At 39.6% G+C, this 15,812-nt stretch overlaps 2 protein-coding genes across 4 annotated transcripts in view; both read left to right on the forward strand.

Moving 5' to 3' along the window:
• The first annotated feature begins 1,759 nt into the window (after positions 1-1,759).
• LOC144706652 (uncharacterized) lies at positions 1,760-3,469 on the forward strand. Its single transcript, XM_078579653.1, has one exon. The coding sequence runs from the start codon at positions 1,945-1,947 to the stop codon at positions 3,319-3,321; it is 1,377 nt and encodes a 458-aa protein (XP_078435779.1). The 5' UTR covers positions 1,760-1,944; the 3' UTR covers positions 3,322-3,469.
• Positions 3,470-12,626: 9,157 nt separating this feature from the next.
• The window catches only part of ATSUV3 (ATP-dependent RNA helicase), a 40,017-nt gene continuing 36,831 nt past the window's right edge, over positions 12,627-15,812 (forward strand). For all 3 annotated transcript variants that reach the window (XM_078580159.1, XM_078580160.1, XM_078580161.1), the window contains exons 1-2: positions 12,627-12,773; positions 13,316-13,391. In XM_078580159.1, coding sequence (XP_078436285.1) covers positions 12,719-12,773; positions 13,316-13,391 — 131 coding nt within the window. In that variant the 5' untranslated portion in view covers positions 12,627-12,718. The remainder of the gene's footprint in view (positions 12,774-13,315; positions 13,392-15,812) is intronic.

Below are 15,812 nucleotides of genomic sequence, written 5' to 3' on the forward strand. Positions count from 1 at the left end.
AGTCATCCGTCACATCACACGTCACCGTGACAGACACGTGATGGATGATGTGACGGTGACGGTGACGTGCGACGGGCTGTACGTGACGGGATACCCCGGACGAGTGACGTGACGACAGGTCTGTCACGGATGACGGCCGTGGGATTAACATAAAAAAATAAATATTATAAATAATAACATAGTAAAATAAATAATACTATGTTTCCACTATGTTTATTAACATAATAAAAATAAATATCATTATTTCCATCACCGGTGACGGTGATGCCGTCACCGTGACGGTGACGTGACGGAATGAGGATGCATGGACGCGTGACGGGTACGTGACGTGACGGTGACGTGACGAACATTTCCTCACGCCACCGTTCGTCACGGGTCGTCATCTGTCCCATCACGTCACGGGCGTCACGTCTCGGACGTGCCATTCCCTACGTGTATATATCAGGTTACGAAGTAAAGTTGCTCCATCCAAGAAAAGAGATAGGCTTTCTTTTGCTGAAATTTAAAACCCAAGTTTATTAGAAAATCAAACTGTGATAACCATTCGATGTTTATTTTGATGTTTTTTTCATCCGCCATCTCATCTCTATCTCTCTCCATCCCTCCCATCAACTAGCCCTATCCTGCATCCCTTGTGTTTTTGAAATCAATAGCTTATGCTTTTAGAAGAACTTCGTTTTAATTCAAGGTAAAACTTTCAATCTGACGCTTCACAGTGTCACTTCCGATGATCTGTCCTAGTTGGATTATAAGAAAGAGTATATATACACATGGCATTGAAATCGTATAGATATTTCATGCAAGGAGACATAACCCTACTCGAAATGCATTCAATTTTTCATAGGAATGTGAGAAAAGATATATACTTCGAGGATGACAACCCCCTCTCTCCATTTATGCTCAACTATGCAAACCGTGCGTTAAAATTAATGGTTCATTCTCTATCCAGAAGACCAGAACGGCCACAGTATTCAAGGCAAGACTTCCAGTCTGTCACGTTCGAGTGACATCCCTGATAATCTTTGTTCATCCGTATCATAAGAACGAGCATTAAACTCAAGCAATGGGAATTTGAAGATGAACTGGTTCATTCTTCATCCAAAAGAAGAACAAAACTTCCCTAAATTCAATTGAAGACTTCCAATCTATATCATTCGAGTGACATCCCAGATAATCTTAATTAATCTGAATCACAAGAACGAGCCTTTAAACTCATGCAACAGAAAAAGATGCAGAGACAACGATTTGATTTTTTCTTCGAGTGTTAAATCATCCCAAGAACGAGCTTGAACCGGTATATCATGCAACGGTAATTTGATGATGAACTGGTTCATTCTCTATCCAGAAGACCAGAACTTGCTCAAAATTCAAGTCAAGACTTTCAATCTGTCGCATTCGCTTGACAACCGTGATAATTTTTGATAAGTTACTTCACAAGAACGAGACTTTAAACTCATGCAACGGGCATTTTAATATGTTAATATTCAAGTGAAAAAGATGCAGAGACAACGATTTGATGTTTTATTTCATTCTCCCTCCAGAAGACCAGAACTTCCTAAAATTCAAGTCACGACCTTCAATCCGTCGCATTCGAGTGACAACCCTGATAATCTTTCCTAATTTGTTTGACAAGAACAAGCCGTGAAACTCATGCAATGGGCATTTTAGGATGTTCAAATTCAAGTGAAAAAAGCACAGAGACAACGATTTGACGTTTTATTTTGGTATTTATTCATCCCAACAACGACGATAAACACTTCAAATTCATCCTATTTCAAACACCGACGCGTGTAGATAACGCGGCGGATCGCCGCGCCAAGAACGAGGCCGACGCCCCACGTCGAAGAATCTGCATGAAGAACAAAGGACACGTCTCCAACCTCGCCGGCTATAAATACAGCGAGAGTGGCTCCGCCATGGCCATCACCTCTCCGAGCTCCGACCATGACGAGCAGAAGCCAAGCCCTCTTTCTCTCTCTAGCCCTCTTTCTCCTTCTCTCCTCCTGTTCAGCGAGGAGAGAAGACCCAGAAGAGAAGCTCCGAGAATGCCAGAGAGAGTGCGGGAGGCAGGCCCAGGAAGGCCCTCAGCTTGAGCAGTGCCGTCGCCGGTGCCAGGAGCGGTACAGAGAGGAGATGGAGAGAGAAGAGCGCCGCCGAGGAGAGGGAGTCCTGGCTATGAAGACCGACGACCCGAGAGAGAGGCTTCAGGAATGCCAGAGAGAGTGCAGGAGAGAAAAACAGGATCCACGTCAGCAAGCGCAGTGCCGTCGCCGTTGCCAAGAACAGTACAGGGAAGAGATAGAGAGAGAAGAGCGTCGTCGCCGTGATGACGTGGCGGAGAGAGAAGACCCGGAAGAGAAGCTCCAGGCATGCCAGAGAGAGTGCAGGAGAGAGAAACAGGATCCACGTCAGCAAGAACAGTGCCGCCGACGTTGCCAGGAGCAATACCGAGAGGAGATAGAGAGAGAGGAGCGCCGTCGGAGCCGTGATGACGTGGCGGAGAGAGAAGACCCGAGAGAGAAGCTTGAGGAATGCCAGAGGGAGTGTAGGAGAGAGAAACAGGATCCACGTCAGCAGGAACAGTGCCGTCGCCGTTGCCAAGAACAGTACAGGGAAGAGATAGAGAGAGAAGAGCGTCGTCGCCGTGATGACGTGGCGGAGAGAGAAGACCCGGAAGAGAAGCTCCAGGCATGCCAGAGAGAGTGCAGGAGAGAGAAACAGGATCCACGTCAGCAAGAACAGTGCCGCCGACGTTGCCAGGAGCAATACCGAGAGAAGATAGAGAGAGAGGAGCGCCGTCGGAGCCGTGATGACGTGGCGGAGAGAGAAGACCCGAGAGAGAAGCTTGAGGAATGCCAGAGGGAGTGTAGGAGAGAGAAACAGGATCCACGTCAGCAGGAACAGTGCCGTCGTCGTTGCCAAGAACAGTACAGGGAAGAGATAGAGAGAGAAGAGCGTCGTCGCCGTGATGACGTGGCGGAGAGAGAAGACCCGGAAGAGAAGCTCCAGGCATGCCAGAGAGAGTGCAGGAGAGAGAAACAGGATCCACGTCAGCAAGAACAGTGCCGCCGACGTTGCCAGGAGCAATACCGAGAGGAGATAGAGAGAGAGGAGCGCCGTCGGAGCCGTGATGACGTGGCGGAGAGAGAAGACCCTGAAGAGAAGCTCCAGGCATGCCAGAGAGAGTGCAGGAGAGAGAAACAGGATCCACGTCAGCAAGAACAGTGCCGCCGACGTTGCCAGGAGCAATACCGAGAGGAGATAGAGAGAGAGAGGGCGGAGCGCCGCCGTGAAGGCTGCCGCTGCGCCATCGGAGCGTGATGATGAAATCGCGACCGTCGGATGTGTGGCTTGAGTGCTTCTCCCTGTTCTCCGGCGATGTTATCTGCTGCGAGCAGATTCGTCCGTGTTTGTAGTGGAATAAGTGAAGCTGCCACGCTAATAAAATAGTCTCTTTTGTTTTCTCTCTCATCTGCGTCTCTTTCTCTTCTTCCAGGCATCCAAGAACAACATGGAACAGTCGTTTTAATGATAGGTGAAACTTCCATCTAAGAAGACGTTGACAGAACGGAAGATCTTTCTCAAGAACAAGAGGGGGAAGAAGACGAGTAGAAGAATTCTGTCCATAAAATTGGTGTATTGGTATTTGTACTAATAGCTAATAGTGTTAATATAGTTAGTTTCTATAACTTAATCACAGCCGTTAATATAGTTAATATAATAATAGTGTTTATATAGTTAATATAACAAGACATAACGGCTATGTTAAGATGAATTCTGTCCGTTAGAGCATCAATTGTCCATGTTTAATCCTGTCTGCTAGATCTTTACCTGTCTATATTTAATCCCAGCCATCTATCTTTGATCCTATGTTTAATCCTAGACACTAATTTCTCGTTACGAGTACAGGGCACATGTCCAAATATTACTAGCTAATCTTGTTAAGAGTCCAATTTTGCGCCGAGTTTCCAACTCCGTTATCAGAAGTGATGACATTTTTTCAACATTATAATAATAACTCATTGCTTTAACCAGACAATTGTTAAGTGAAGGTATTGTTTGGAGTTATTTAATAAGATGAAATGTGTGAGGTGAAAATCACGCACATTAGAATCAATGGCCATTTTGAAAAACTCCCTTAAACTCACCGACTAGAATCTGGTGACAAAGAGCAAAGTTTTAGAATCCATCAAGTTTAAGAATTTTCTTTTTCTCGCCAATCAGCTAATTTGTTAAAGACAGAATGAATGTCAAAGCACCAGGATTTGATCATATGATAAATATTTTGTCTCGTCACCGAATGTATGAAAGTAGTTATTTGTGTAAAATAATAATACGGTGGACAAATACAATCCCTTTTGAATGGGAATGAAACATGAGAGACTATAACTATCTATATCAAAGGTAGTTTAGTTATTTGGGTAGAATTCAAATATGATGGGGAAGCAGAAATCCAATCCACCGCTAAGACCCTTCTGAATGGAGCCAAACATGGACGGCAAGAAACTATTCTCTCATTTACAAGTGTCAATATTTTTTCAAGTATTGTTTTTTTATAAGTGTTTATGGGTAATACAAATATGTTTTATAAGTTCTGTACATTTATGTCATCTGTGATGTTGAATGCAACTGAATATACTTTGAGTATATATTAGACTAAATGTTCAACAATTAAGCTCAGCTCCTATGTCAAAAATATAAAATACTTGATGTAGGCATGGATATGTTGAAAATGGTTCTAAATACTATTGTAATTTCTATAGAGAATTTTCTGTTGTCGGAGTCATATTTGATCATCGCGTAATTTGGTTTTTGTTTTAAAAGGCCTGATTTGATTTCTGTATTCCACTGCATCTGTCAGATTTGGATTGTCAAAGAATTGATTTTATGGGTTTTTAATGTTATTTCTCATTAATAATCTGATTTGTTAATAAAATGCATTCAAATGAAAATGAGTTATGATGATATCATTCTCATGCATAGTGAATCTGGTAAAGTGAATTAATTTATAGATTTTTAATGTTAGTTCTCATTAATAATATTTTGTTCATAAAAATTCATTCAAATGCAAATGAGTTATGACAATATCATTTTCATGCATAGTTAATATAGTAAAGTGAATTGATTTTATGCATATTTAAAATTATTTCTCATTAATAATCTGTTGTCTTCATAAAAATGCATTCAAATGCAAATGAACTATGATGATATCATTATCGTGCATAGTTAATATGTGAAATATTAATCGAATATTATAATATCATACTATGATGATTGCACATCTTTAAGCATTTTTATTAAATATTCCTATTGATAGGATATTTGAATAGGAATTCTAAGTATTATTCTAAAATAATATTTTTTACTTTTGCTCATATGATGAGGATGGATGATGACATAATTATTTATGTGGATACAGAAATGAGAGACAATGGGTGCGCTTTACATAGAGAGTTTGTTGAAATGGTCTTTATGAATATCTAGATGGTATTATACATATAAACCAGGTTGATTCATGTCATGGTTGTATAGATGGTCCTTAGTCTTGAGACACCAATGACATATTGCAAATGAACGATTATAATTTATCTAACCTATATGTCCTTAGTAAGGAAATCCAAGCAGTCTTAGCTTGGACGTAAAACCAAATCAAAAAGGGTGATTGTCTGATCAATATGGGATGATATGCTCTTGGGTACAAGATCAGGATACCATAAGGAATATGACACCATGATAGTGTAAATAGTAAAAAATTATATTTTTAGTTGATTTCTCAAAGGCATGAGTCCTAATTATGATGAGCATATCCTAAGTCATACTAAAAGTATCACACATATGAATGATTATACATGTTGTTAGGTTCTATAGGCCTTGACATGTATGAATAAATGAAAATGACTTGCAGCAGAAGACTTGAACGAATCGAACGGCATCAATAAAAGCATTAAACGAAGTACCTTTCCACGGATCGCATCCGTGATTTCTTGGATCCCGGAGTAAGCCCAGTCGAGCTGCTCACATGTGCAGCCTCTAGATGTATCCACGCAGTCCTCGACACGTCCGATCTCCTCCTTCTCGTTGACGCGCCCCGTTCTTTCTCTGTCGGCGTCATTACGTCGTCCCGATCACATCGGGGAGGGAGATGGGTGTCTTGGGAGATGGGAGAAGAAGGGGAAAGGCCCCTGAACAATTCTGGCCTGGGTGAATTTCGCTCAGGGCCTTCCCCTATTTATACTATGTGGGTATTTTTCATAAAAAAAACCCAAAACTTAAGTATATCTTCCGACATCCAAAAGACCATTTGCGTGTGACCCTCTAGGTCCATGTATCAGTCTAGTCAATGACTCCAGCGACCCACTAACTTTTATTGGCCTTCCAAATTAATTAACTATATCATCATATTGATTAATTAATGTCGGATCGATTTAACCCAATCGATAGGTCGAGACTCCGACACGTGGGGTGCTAAGTTACACCTCATGTCCTAGAAGATACAAAGGAGTGTGTATCGACTCACTCATAGAACCTGTTCGTCATCAGTTACCATGTATGTATAATCCCTCATCCACTTGACGCTCCTTGGATGACTTAGGGTATGGTCAACTGTCAAACCCTTATCGGTCATCTGAGTTAGTACTTATGCATTTGGAAATCATCGAAGAACTCTTCTCCGATATTTCACTGCCTTGGCCAAGGACTTCATCGCATCATCTTCCTTGAGCTGTCACCTCTTATACCGAGGGTGGATGATCCCATCTTGACCACTCAATCGTCCGCGTGAACTTCTTAATGTACTCGAACTAAGACTATTTAGAATCCCATGATTATGGACGCGTAGGTCATAGTCAAAGTACAATTGTTTGTCCACAAGACGTCTTTGGTGTCTCAAGTCTAAGAATCACTTACACAACCGTGACGTGAATCAACCTGATTGACAGTTCGGTATAATACCATTTTGGGATTCGTACAGATCAATTTAGTGAACTCTTTCCACTAAAGAGCACCCACTATCTATCCTTAGTGTCTCCACATTAATGGCTACTAGAACAGCCATACTCATCATAGGAGTGAGGCTAGATAGTGTTATTCTATCTAGATACTTTGATGTCCTTCTTGCGTAGCCTTGGAGTAGGAATATTTAGAACACATGCTAAAAGACTAGTGATCTCCCTACTATGATCTCATCATAATTCACTAAGTCAGATCATGTATTCATGGACTTCATTATAAGCATCACACATGCACTATAATGAATATGTTCTATTAATGAACATGGAACGAGATGTGAAATGTTTGATTGGCTTGTCAGTTATATTTCCATCAGAGATTACATATAATAGATGATTAAACCCTTTATATCATCTAAAGAATGGGGTGTGTCTTGGAACCTCATGTGTTGGTGACTAAACCTATTAATAAAGCTAAATTGTTTCAAGATCAATTAGTTTATGTGTTAGACATAGTCAATTAATTAGGGATTCCAATTTGGAGTTATTGGGATTATGGAGTTGCAACTAGACTGGTACATGACCCTAGAGGATCATACACATAATGGTTATCAGACATTGGATGGTACAACTAAAGTATAATGGTTTTCATGAAAAAGTTCATTAAATATAAAATGATATAAAGCCCTAAATGTAATGCACCAATACAAGTTTAATTTTGGGTGCCCCTTTTTATCCCTCTCTCCTTAGGTTGCCTCCCTCGTTGTCAGTAAGATCTTCCTGAACTGAGGGAGACTCTTATAGAGTAGAGTATGAGGAATTTGACATGCCAATGACCACATAGCTATAACTAGAGGACAGACATTTGTGTGTCCATAAAAATTATATTCATTTAATCATCTTAAATATTTTTTTTCAGTTTAAAAGTCTTATTAGATTCATTTTATTTTCATACACAAATCAAATTTTGGATCATCGATCATGGAAAGGCATCGCAAGTGAAAATGTATGTAGTGTATCGAATAACTACTAATGAAGATGAAATTAACAATTCAGAATATAATCTAGAATTTAAGTGTCTTCTTAATTTACTGAATGAAATGCTAGTTCAAAATAGATTTAGCTGGTAATTTATAAAGTGCCTCATTTATATGATACTTCTTTTATTATCATTTCACGAAAATATGTTATAAATATAAGCCTATTGTATACCTCGTAATCTGGCTTTGAGCTTCAATCATCCTTATACACGGATTAAATATATTTTTATGGTTAAGATATTTCATCGGATGAAAATGAATATATTAATATAAATATTTTAAATATTATTATAAAGTGTATTCTATAATTTATTACAATAGAAGTAAAATTATAATGAATTCAAGCTAGTTTTTAGGTGTGACATGAATATGTATAATTGTGATTATCATGGAGTGATTTAAGAGGATATTTTCAAATAACTATAATATTATTGTGTGTTATATTTACTTAAATATATAACCATGTATTTTATGAATGTACCCACTTTTATCCTATCTTACTTTGTTATTTAGATCAATATGTGTAACCCTAAGAGTAAATAATACTTCCTAAGAAGAAAAAATGCACGATAATAAGGACATGCATGAATTTCACTCTATCGTGTCACATTATTGTCTACTTGTTTGATACTAATGTCCTAATTAGAGGGAGATATGAATTTTAATATAAGCTTTATAGTTTTTATATTTAATGGAGGGATAATTTCATATTTCTCAATTGTATTTTAAGTTTCTAACAAATATTTGCAAAGGCATTGGAATTCTCAAGAAGCCGCATGTCCTTGCCATAAAAGAAGTATTCACCGCATAAGCCTTTTCCCATGTCTCTAATTCTTTTGTTTCCATACTTGCTACCAGACAATATATAAATAGTGTTTATGTTCACAAAGGGCCCTTTAAATTGGAAGGGTGATAAAATTGTCTTCGATAAGACTGCACGGTACATACCCCTGAAAATACTTTAAAATGATTTAAATTCCAAATCTCCCATTCAATTTGATTCTAATTTTAGAATTATATTCAAAATTACTTACTCTGGTTCGGAGATACCAGATTATTATTCTGAATTGTCTTATAGATAATCCGATCTGAGTTTTGATTAGATCCAAATGAATAGCTGATTAGCTTATTTTTACCTTCACTTCCAATCATTCTACAATTTTTTTGGAGGTTGAATGGATCCAGATATTAAAATTCATTTAATCTTATTTTCTGGGCACAATGATTAAACTAATTATAGCTTCTTTATCTAAGTTCAGAAGGTTTCACCGACTTTAGGTCTTCTTTTTATTTCATAAGTAAGAGTTTATGTACATTCTCTATCATGTCCTTTTATCAAGGTTAAGCTTTAGTTCCTCTTCTTGTGCAATCCTTAAATTCCTAAAGAATTTAAACCATTGTTGTTGTTATTTGAATCATTCAATAAAAAGATTGATACCTTTGTTCATAAAATAATTAGTGTTTAAAATGTCTTTTATATGGTGATTTGGGGACAAGAAGTTAGGAATAAATTAAAAATACGATGAGATGAGAAAGTTGTGTTAGGGATAAGGAGAGATATGTGGACAATGATACTGGATGTATAGAGATGGATAAGTGGATATGATGGATGAATGTGGATTGATGGATGGATATTGAGAAGATGATAATGACGTAAGTGCAAGGAGACTCATTGTAGAACCTTATATTCCACCCAGGTCAAGGTGTTTTGTGCTAGTGGGAGGACCCCTCCACTTCTGTTTAGTTTTCTAACATAGATCAATGACGGGCACCAAAAAAACTTGATGTACCTCAAAGTCACTTCTTCCGTGCATCCTACAAAAGTACCACCAATTCCATGATAACATTTACATTGATACAGGGGTCTGTTTAGATATCATAAGCTATGAACGGGTACAAGAGGTAGAGGGACAAAGCCCTCCTTAAATTTAGCCCAAAACTTTTCTAGATTACCAAATATACTGCTTTGAGGTTGAATCATTATTAGTTTATGTATTTTCTCTCTCCTATATGGTAGACCACCAGAGTGGCGCAAGAACTTCTGGAAATTCAAATATTTTACTTTCATTTTTGGATTAAATATTCACTTTAAATATTTGAAATATGCAGGCCTGCCAATTAAAAAGTACGCCTTTAATTATTTGAAAATTTGATTGTGTTATTCAAATTATTCCTTCTTGACAAATAAACATGAGCCTCAATTTTTAGAATTTTTCGAGTCATTAGCTGACACAGTCAAAAGCAACCCTAAAATTTTCTTGCTTTCTCAATTGCCAAAAGCACATTGCTTGAGATTTCAATTAATCATTTTTCTATTGGTCCGCATCTCCTCTGTTCTTGAGATTCAAAATTGTATTGATTTAATTAGTTAATTCATGTCTTCCTGTTGAATAAAAAAAAGAGAATAGTCATAAATCACTGGCCATTATGGCATTGTAAGTTGTGATGATATAATGACACTAACGCATGATGACTAGGACTGATGTGGGTAAGATAGGCTAACTCAGCTAGGGATGGATAAAACAGACCACAAATCAACACGGTCGACTTAAACATTTAAATCCGGTGAAAATGTTGATGGTACAGCCCCTTTCCTTTGTCGAGTGCAGGAGGACTGTCTTACAACCATCACGGTGAAAACAAAACTCCAAATCCAATATCTCGAACGGTCGATCACGAGAAGATTCAAACATATTCAACTAAGTCCGAACCCGGTGGAAAAACACACGAGAAACATAAGGATAAGTAACACCGACACCAAATAGGGAAGAATGGACCTTTGGCACAAGAGTAGTGCGAAGAGGTGATGCAGAGAATTGTTGACATGTCGTTGGTGGGAGCGATTGATGTGCGCTTCGATAGGGTGTCGTGGATCCACTGTGTGGTCAGTTGATGGGGGGTCAAGGGGGAATGCAGCACAGGTGGCGGCTACACATACGGAATTGTGTAGGAGGCGATTGCATGCGCTGGCGTAGCGGCGCAGGCTGTGTGCGGGGCCGCGAGGTGGGCGGCTGCGTGCGGCGGTCGCGTGGATGGCGGCTGCACGCGGCGGCCGCACATGTGGTGGGCATGCGAGAGGTTGCGCGGGCAGTGACCATGCGCGACGATCGTGTGTGGCAGGCAATGATACAGGTAGGGAGGCCTCCTCTTGATGGCGATAGCGACGTCAAATGACGGCGACGGTGGCGACAGAGAGGAGAGAAGGAAAAATTTCTCATAGAAGAAGAAACCTTCAACTCCAAAATAAAATCACCAAGTAATTCAGTACAGCATTGGCCTATGTATAAGCCTTGGAGGAAAGAGAAAATTTAAAATAACTATAAAATTGAAATCTAATTTAAATGACGCTCGGATCTTGGGTCCAAAGTTGGTGCTGGCAACATGTCATGACACATGATGTCTCCTTCGGTCGTGGTGCCACGTCCGGTGATGGTGCGTGGTCGTGTGCTCCACTAGACACCTTTGTGTAAAAATCTATGTGCCAATCATTGGCTTCAACCTTCATTGGCTAGGGCCCATGGTAAATATGGATCAAAATGCACAAGATTTTGACACAAGGGATGATGCATGACTAGACTTCATAAAAAATGAAATCGCTTTTAATTATTATAGAAAATATACTTTCACTCACTAGAATATTTAAAAAATATATATTCCACTTAAAGAATATTTTTCTTTATAGAATATGTTGTCAGAAATTTCAACAAAAATATAAAAATACAGAAAAAAAATCACAATACCATTCTAAAAGTGGATCTAATCATTTAAGCATGCATACACAATTATATGATGACTTTAGTGCAAATAATCTAATTATTGTCATATTATCTTTTACATGTTATGTGATTATCCCAATAACAGACTGAATTATGCGATCAGCTTGGAAATATGATTATTTCTCAAGAGGGGTTTTTTATAGTTATAGTGATTACTCTTGTTTTGTTAGAAAGAAGCGTATGGTCAGACGTAGGTAGTTTTGTATCTACTGAGATACAAATTACGACAATGGTAGTTTTCGTACATTCATAAAGGTTAATAAATTACTCCACTGGCAGTTTTATATCCATTAAAATTGCATTGGTTGCGGTGGAATGACAGCCAAGGTCAACCTTAAACCTAAGTATGTCTCGCTCTCTTTTTCTCTTTTGCTTTTAATGCACATGACACTAGGGCCGTCCAAAAGGACATTATCCAACATAATGTGGAGAGTGAATTAAAGGATTAAAATAATTCAATATTACATATATTCTCCTACATGTTTCAAAGGGAGTGAATGATTAAAAGAGGACCATTCTGGTCAGTCATGTATTTCACGATCATATATAATTCTGAATTCAATATTACATATATTCTGGTCAGGAGGACCATCTCGTCTTTGGGTGATCTTCCGTCTTTCACATATGACACAGGCTTAGTTCAAATTAAAATCTCTCTGGAGTTGTCTCTGCTTTCTCTCCACCTAAACACTGAACCAGGTGTTGGTTAATCCTTAGGTACTTCTTATACAATACAATCTATGAAGAATTTAATAATATTTGTTGTGCAATTTTCAAAATAAAGAATTTAATACTTAATATTTTTAAGGGCGTAATATAGTTGAATTTAGGATGAGGCCGGACTATAAATACTATTCAAATCGGCATAAGAGGCCGCTTGGCAGTGACCTTCTTCGTCTACTTTGGCGGGAAGAGGATGCGGAAGAGGGACGCTGGGGAGGAAGACTAACTGACAATGAAGCATCTCATCCTCTGGCGGAGGCTTCTTCTGCGCTCGACATCGTCCCGCAGTTGGGATCTCTCTTCAGACGTTGATTTTTGCAATTTTCTTTTCAAAATTTTGATCTGCTCGTCTTCTCGTCCGCCTTGAATATTTTTTCGATGATTCATGTTCTGTGGCGTTTGCTCACAATTAGATTTGGAGTTTGGTTTCGTAATTTTGTTCTGCTCTTGTTTCCTTATGCCCTTGGCGTATTTTTTTTCATGATTCATGTTAACGTCGTCGCACAGTTCGGATCTCTCGTCAGACGTTGATTTTTGCAAATTTCTTTTCAAAATTTTGAATGCTCGTCTTCACCTCTGCCTTGGATATTTTTTCAATGATGCTCGTTCAGTGGCGTTTGCTCACTCAATTAGATTTGGAATTTCGTTCTCAAATGATTCATGTTTGTTGGATTTTGCTCGATCAAGTCGAAATGATAGCTTGCGCTTGTGGATTTTTGTTTCTTCATTTTCCATCCTATTGATAAGCTACAGGGAATCTACGCAATTTCGGTGAAAGACTGTTTGATCGGAGGGTAATGTTAATGTTTTTAGAATCATTTTTTCACAGATGCTGACCGATGGAATTGTTCGAGACGGTTTGGTACCCAAGACGGAAGGCAAAAATTGGATCTGACTGACTTGACGTAAGTGAACACTTCCTATGCTTCGTGCCTTGATTTTAAACGTGTTACGATTTCACCGCCTTGTAGAGAGCTTCCCATTATGGTTCTGCTTGTGTGAGAGAACCCTGAACAAGGTCAACCCTTGTAGCATCAGAAAATGCACTTTCGTGTGTTGCACATTTTCGTGCAAGGTTCATTGACGAAATACAGACAACAGGATGGAACAGACTGGCATTGTAATTTTTTTTTTGTTTCCTATCAAAGGGGCTTGATGGATGACAGGACGGGCGCAGGAAAATTCTAAAATTAGAGGAATGGAACAGAATCAGATGGCAGAACTTAACAGCACGGAACAGATTAAAGGAGGAGAAGTGTCCCCTTCTGTTTGTCATTGATCCACAAACCTTACATGCAAGACAGTGAAAAGGTATCAGACAGAGAATGTCGAACTCCTCGCCATGGGAAACTTTGCTTCAGACTTTGGGCAGAAAAGAAAGAGATAAAATCACATTTACTCGTTTCGGTATCTGGTATTTAACCAGCATGCAGGGAAGGGAACCAGGCCCGACAGTCTAAAGTCAGACTGGTCTGAACTTACCAAAATAAACAAAATAAAAAGACATGAAGTGGGCCGCTAATAAGTGGCCCACTAACTCCAATAAAAAGACTTGGTCTAACATCCCCCCTCTTTTTTCGAAAAAAAAACACCCCTTCTCAAGCTGGGTGTGGATATTAGTCATACCCAGCTCGGACACCATCATCTGGAACTGAGGGCCTGACAGTCATTTCGTGAAGATGTCAAGTTTTTTGTTCAGCAGAGAGAACAAGGACTGGAAAAATGATTCCCTGATCAATATTTTCTACAATATAATGTCGATTCATTCCTATATGTTTCATGTGATCTTGCTGAACTGGATTTCTGGCCTTGGGGATAGTGGATTGGTTATGACAATAGAAGATGATTCTCTTCCCCGCATGTATCTGAAGGTCTTCCAGTAAGTTTTTGAGCCACCTACATTCAGAGATGCCATGCTTCAGCGCCCTGAGTTCAACTTCTGCAGTGGAAAGGGCCGCCTCCTGTTTTTTGCTTCTCCAAGCGACAGGACTGCCGCCAAGGATGTCCGGTATCCTGATATCGATCTTTGGTCCATAGGTGATCCAGCCCGAACAGAGTCAGTGTAGGCAGTTAAGAAAGACCTCCCGATAAGTGCCAATGATAAGCATATCATTCACATATTTAGTAAGAAGTTTGAGCTGAGGGGGAGTGCCATGTTTGATGAAAAACTTGTGACTTCCCGGAGCTTTATGATACTGGAGAGAGTGTATTGCGCAGGTGAATGTCCAACCAAGCCGGGCAACTGTATGAGCCCATATAAGGCCTTCTTTGGTAGCTGATACCCAGGAGGTGGAGTCATATACATTTATTCTGTCAGCTCACCCTGGAGGGATGCATTCTTCACATTGAATTGGGGAACATCCCGATTGCACTTAGCAGCCAGCACAATAAAGGCTCCGTGGGTGTTGAACGTGGCAACAGGGGTGAAGGTCTCACCATAATCCACAGTAGGTCTGAGTGTGGCCCTTGAGAACTAGGCATGCTTTCAGCTGTTCGAGTGTGCCATCAGCCTTGAACTTAGAGGTGTACACCCAGCAGTACCCAACAGCCCTTTTCCCTGCAAGAAGTGCAACAAGCTCCCAAGCATCATTTTTCTCCAAGGCTTGCTTCTCTTCATCCATGGCTAGTCTCCAACCTGGACCACCTAGTGCCTCCTCTACCCAATGGGGAACAAATACGTCTCCCAGCCTTATGAGAAAGGTCCTAAAATGGGGTCCCAGCTTTTCATATGATACATGGTATCCAATGGGATAGCTTACTCTTTTCCGCTTGGTAATTTATCACCCTAAGTTGTCAGTCACTGGAAGTGGTGAATCATCAACATTTTTTGACATCTCTGCTGTCACAGTTGCATCCTCCTGATGATAAGCATCTTCGGGTTGAGGCTGAGTATCACCATCTGCCTGGTGGCACTTCAATATTGTCTGCCATGCCTTCAGGATTGACATGCAGTTCATCCATAGATGCCTCAGCTATACCTTCAGGTGTAATTACTGCGTCTCTTCCAACCTCTATGGTTCTTAAAACATTCCCCTGCTGTGGAGTATTTCCTAGAAGATTGAGAAAGTAAAATTCCCCCAACGCTAGTGTCAGCAATAAATCGCTCTATGTGTACCATAATTGAAGAGAATTTCTGTCTCATTAAATGTAACATCTGCCGAAGCAAAAAAATCTATGAAGGATGGTCAACCAAAGAGCCGAACTGCTTACCGTGATGACAGTTTTACGAATGGAAATAGGACTTTCGCACCTGATGACTTTCAGTCTAAGTTGATTAATAAGGTGTGCTGCAGTCATCATTCCCTCTCCCCAGTTCATCTTTGGCA

Source organism: Wolffia australiana, chromosome 8, assembly GCF_029677425.1.
Source record: "Wolffia australiana isolate 7733 chromosome 8, ASM2967742v1".
Lineage (NCBI taxonomy): Eukaryota > Viridiplantae > Streptophyta > Magnoliopsida > Alismatales > Araceae > Wolffia > Wolffia australiana.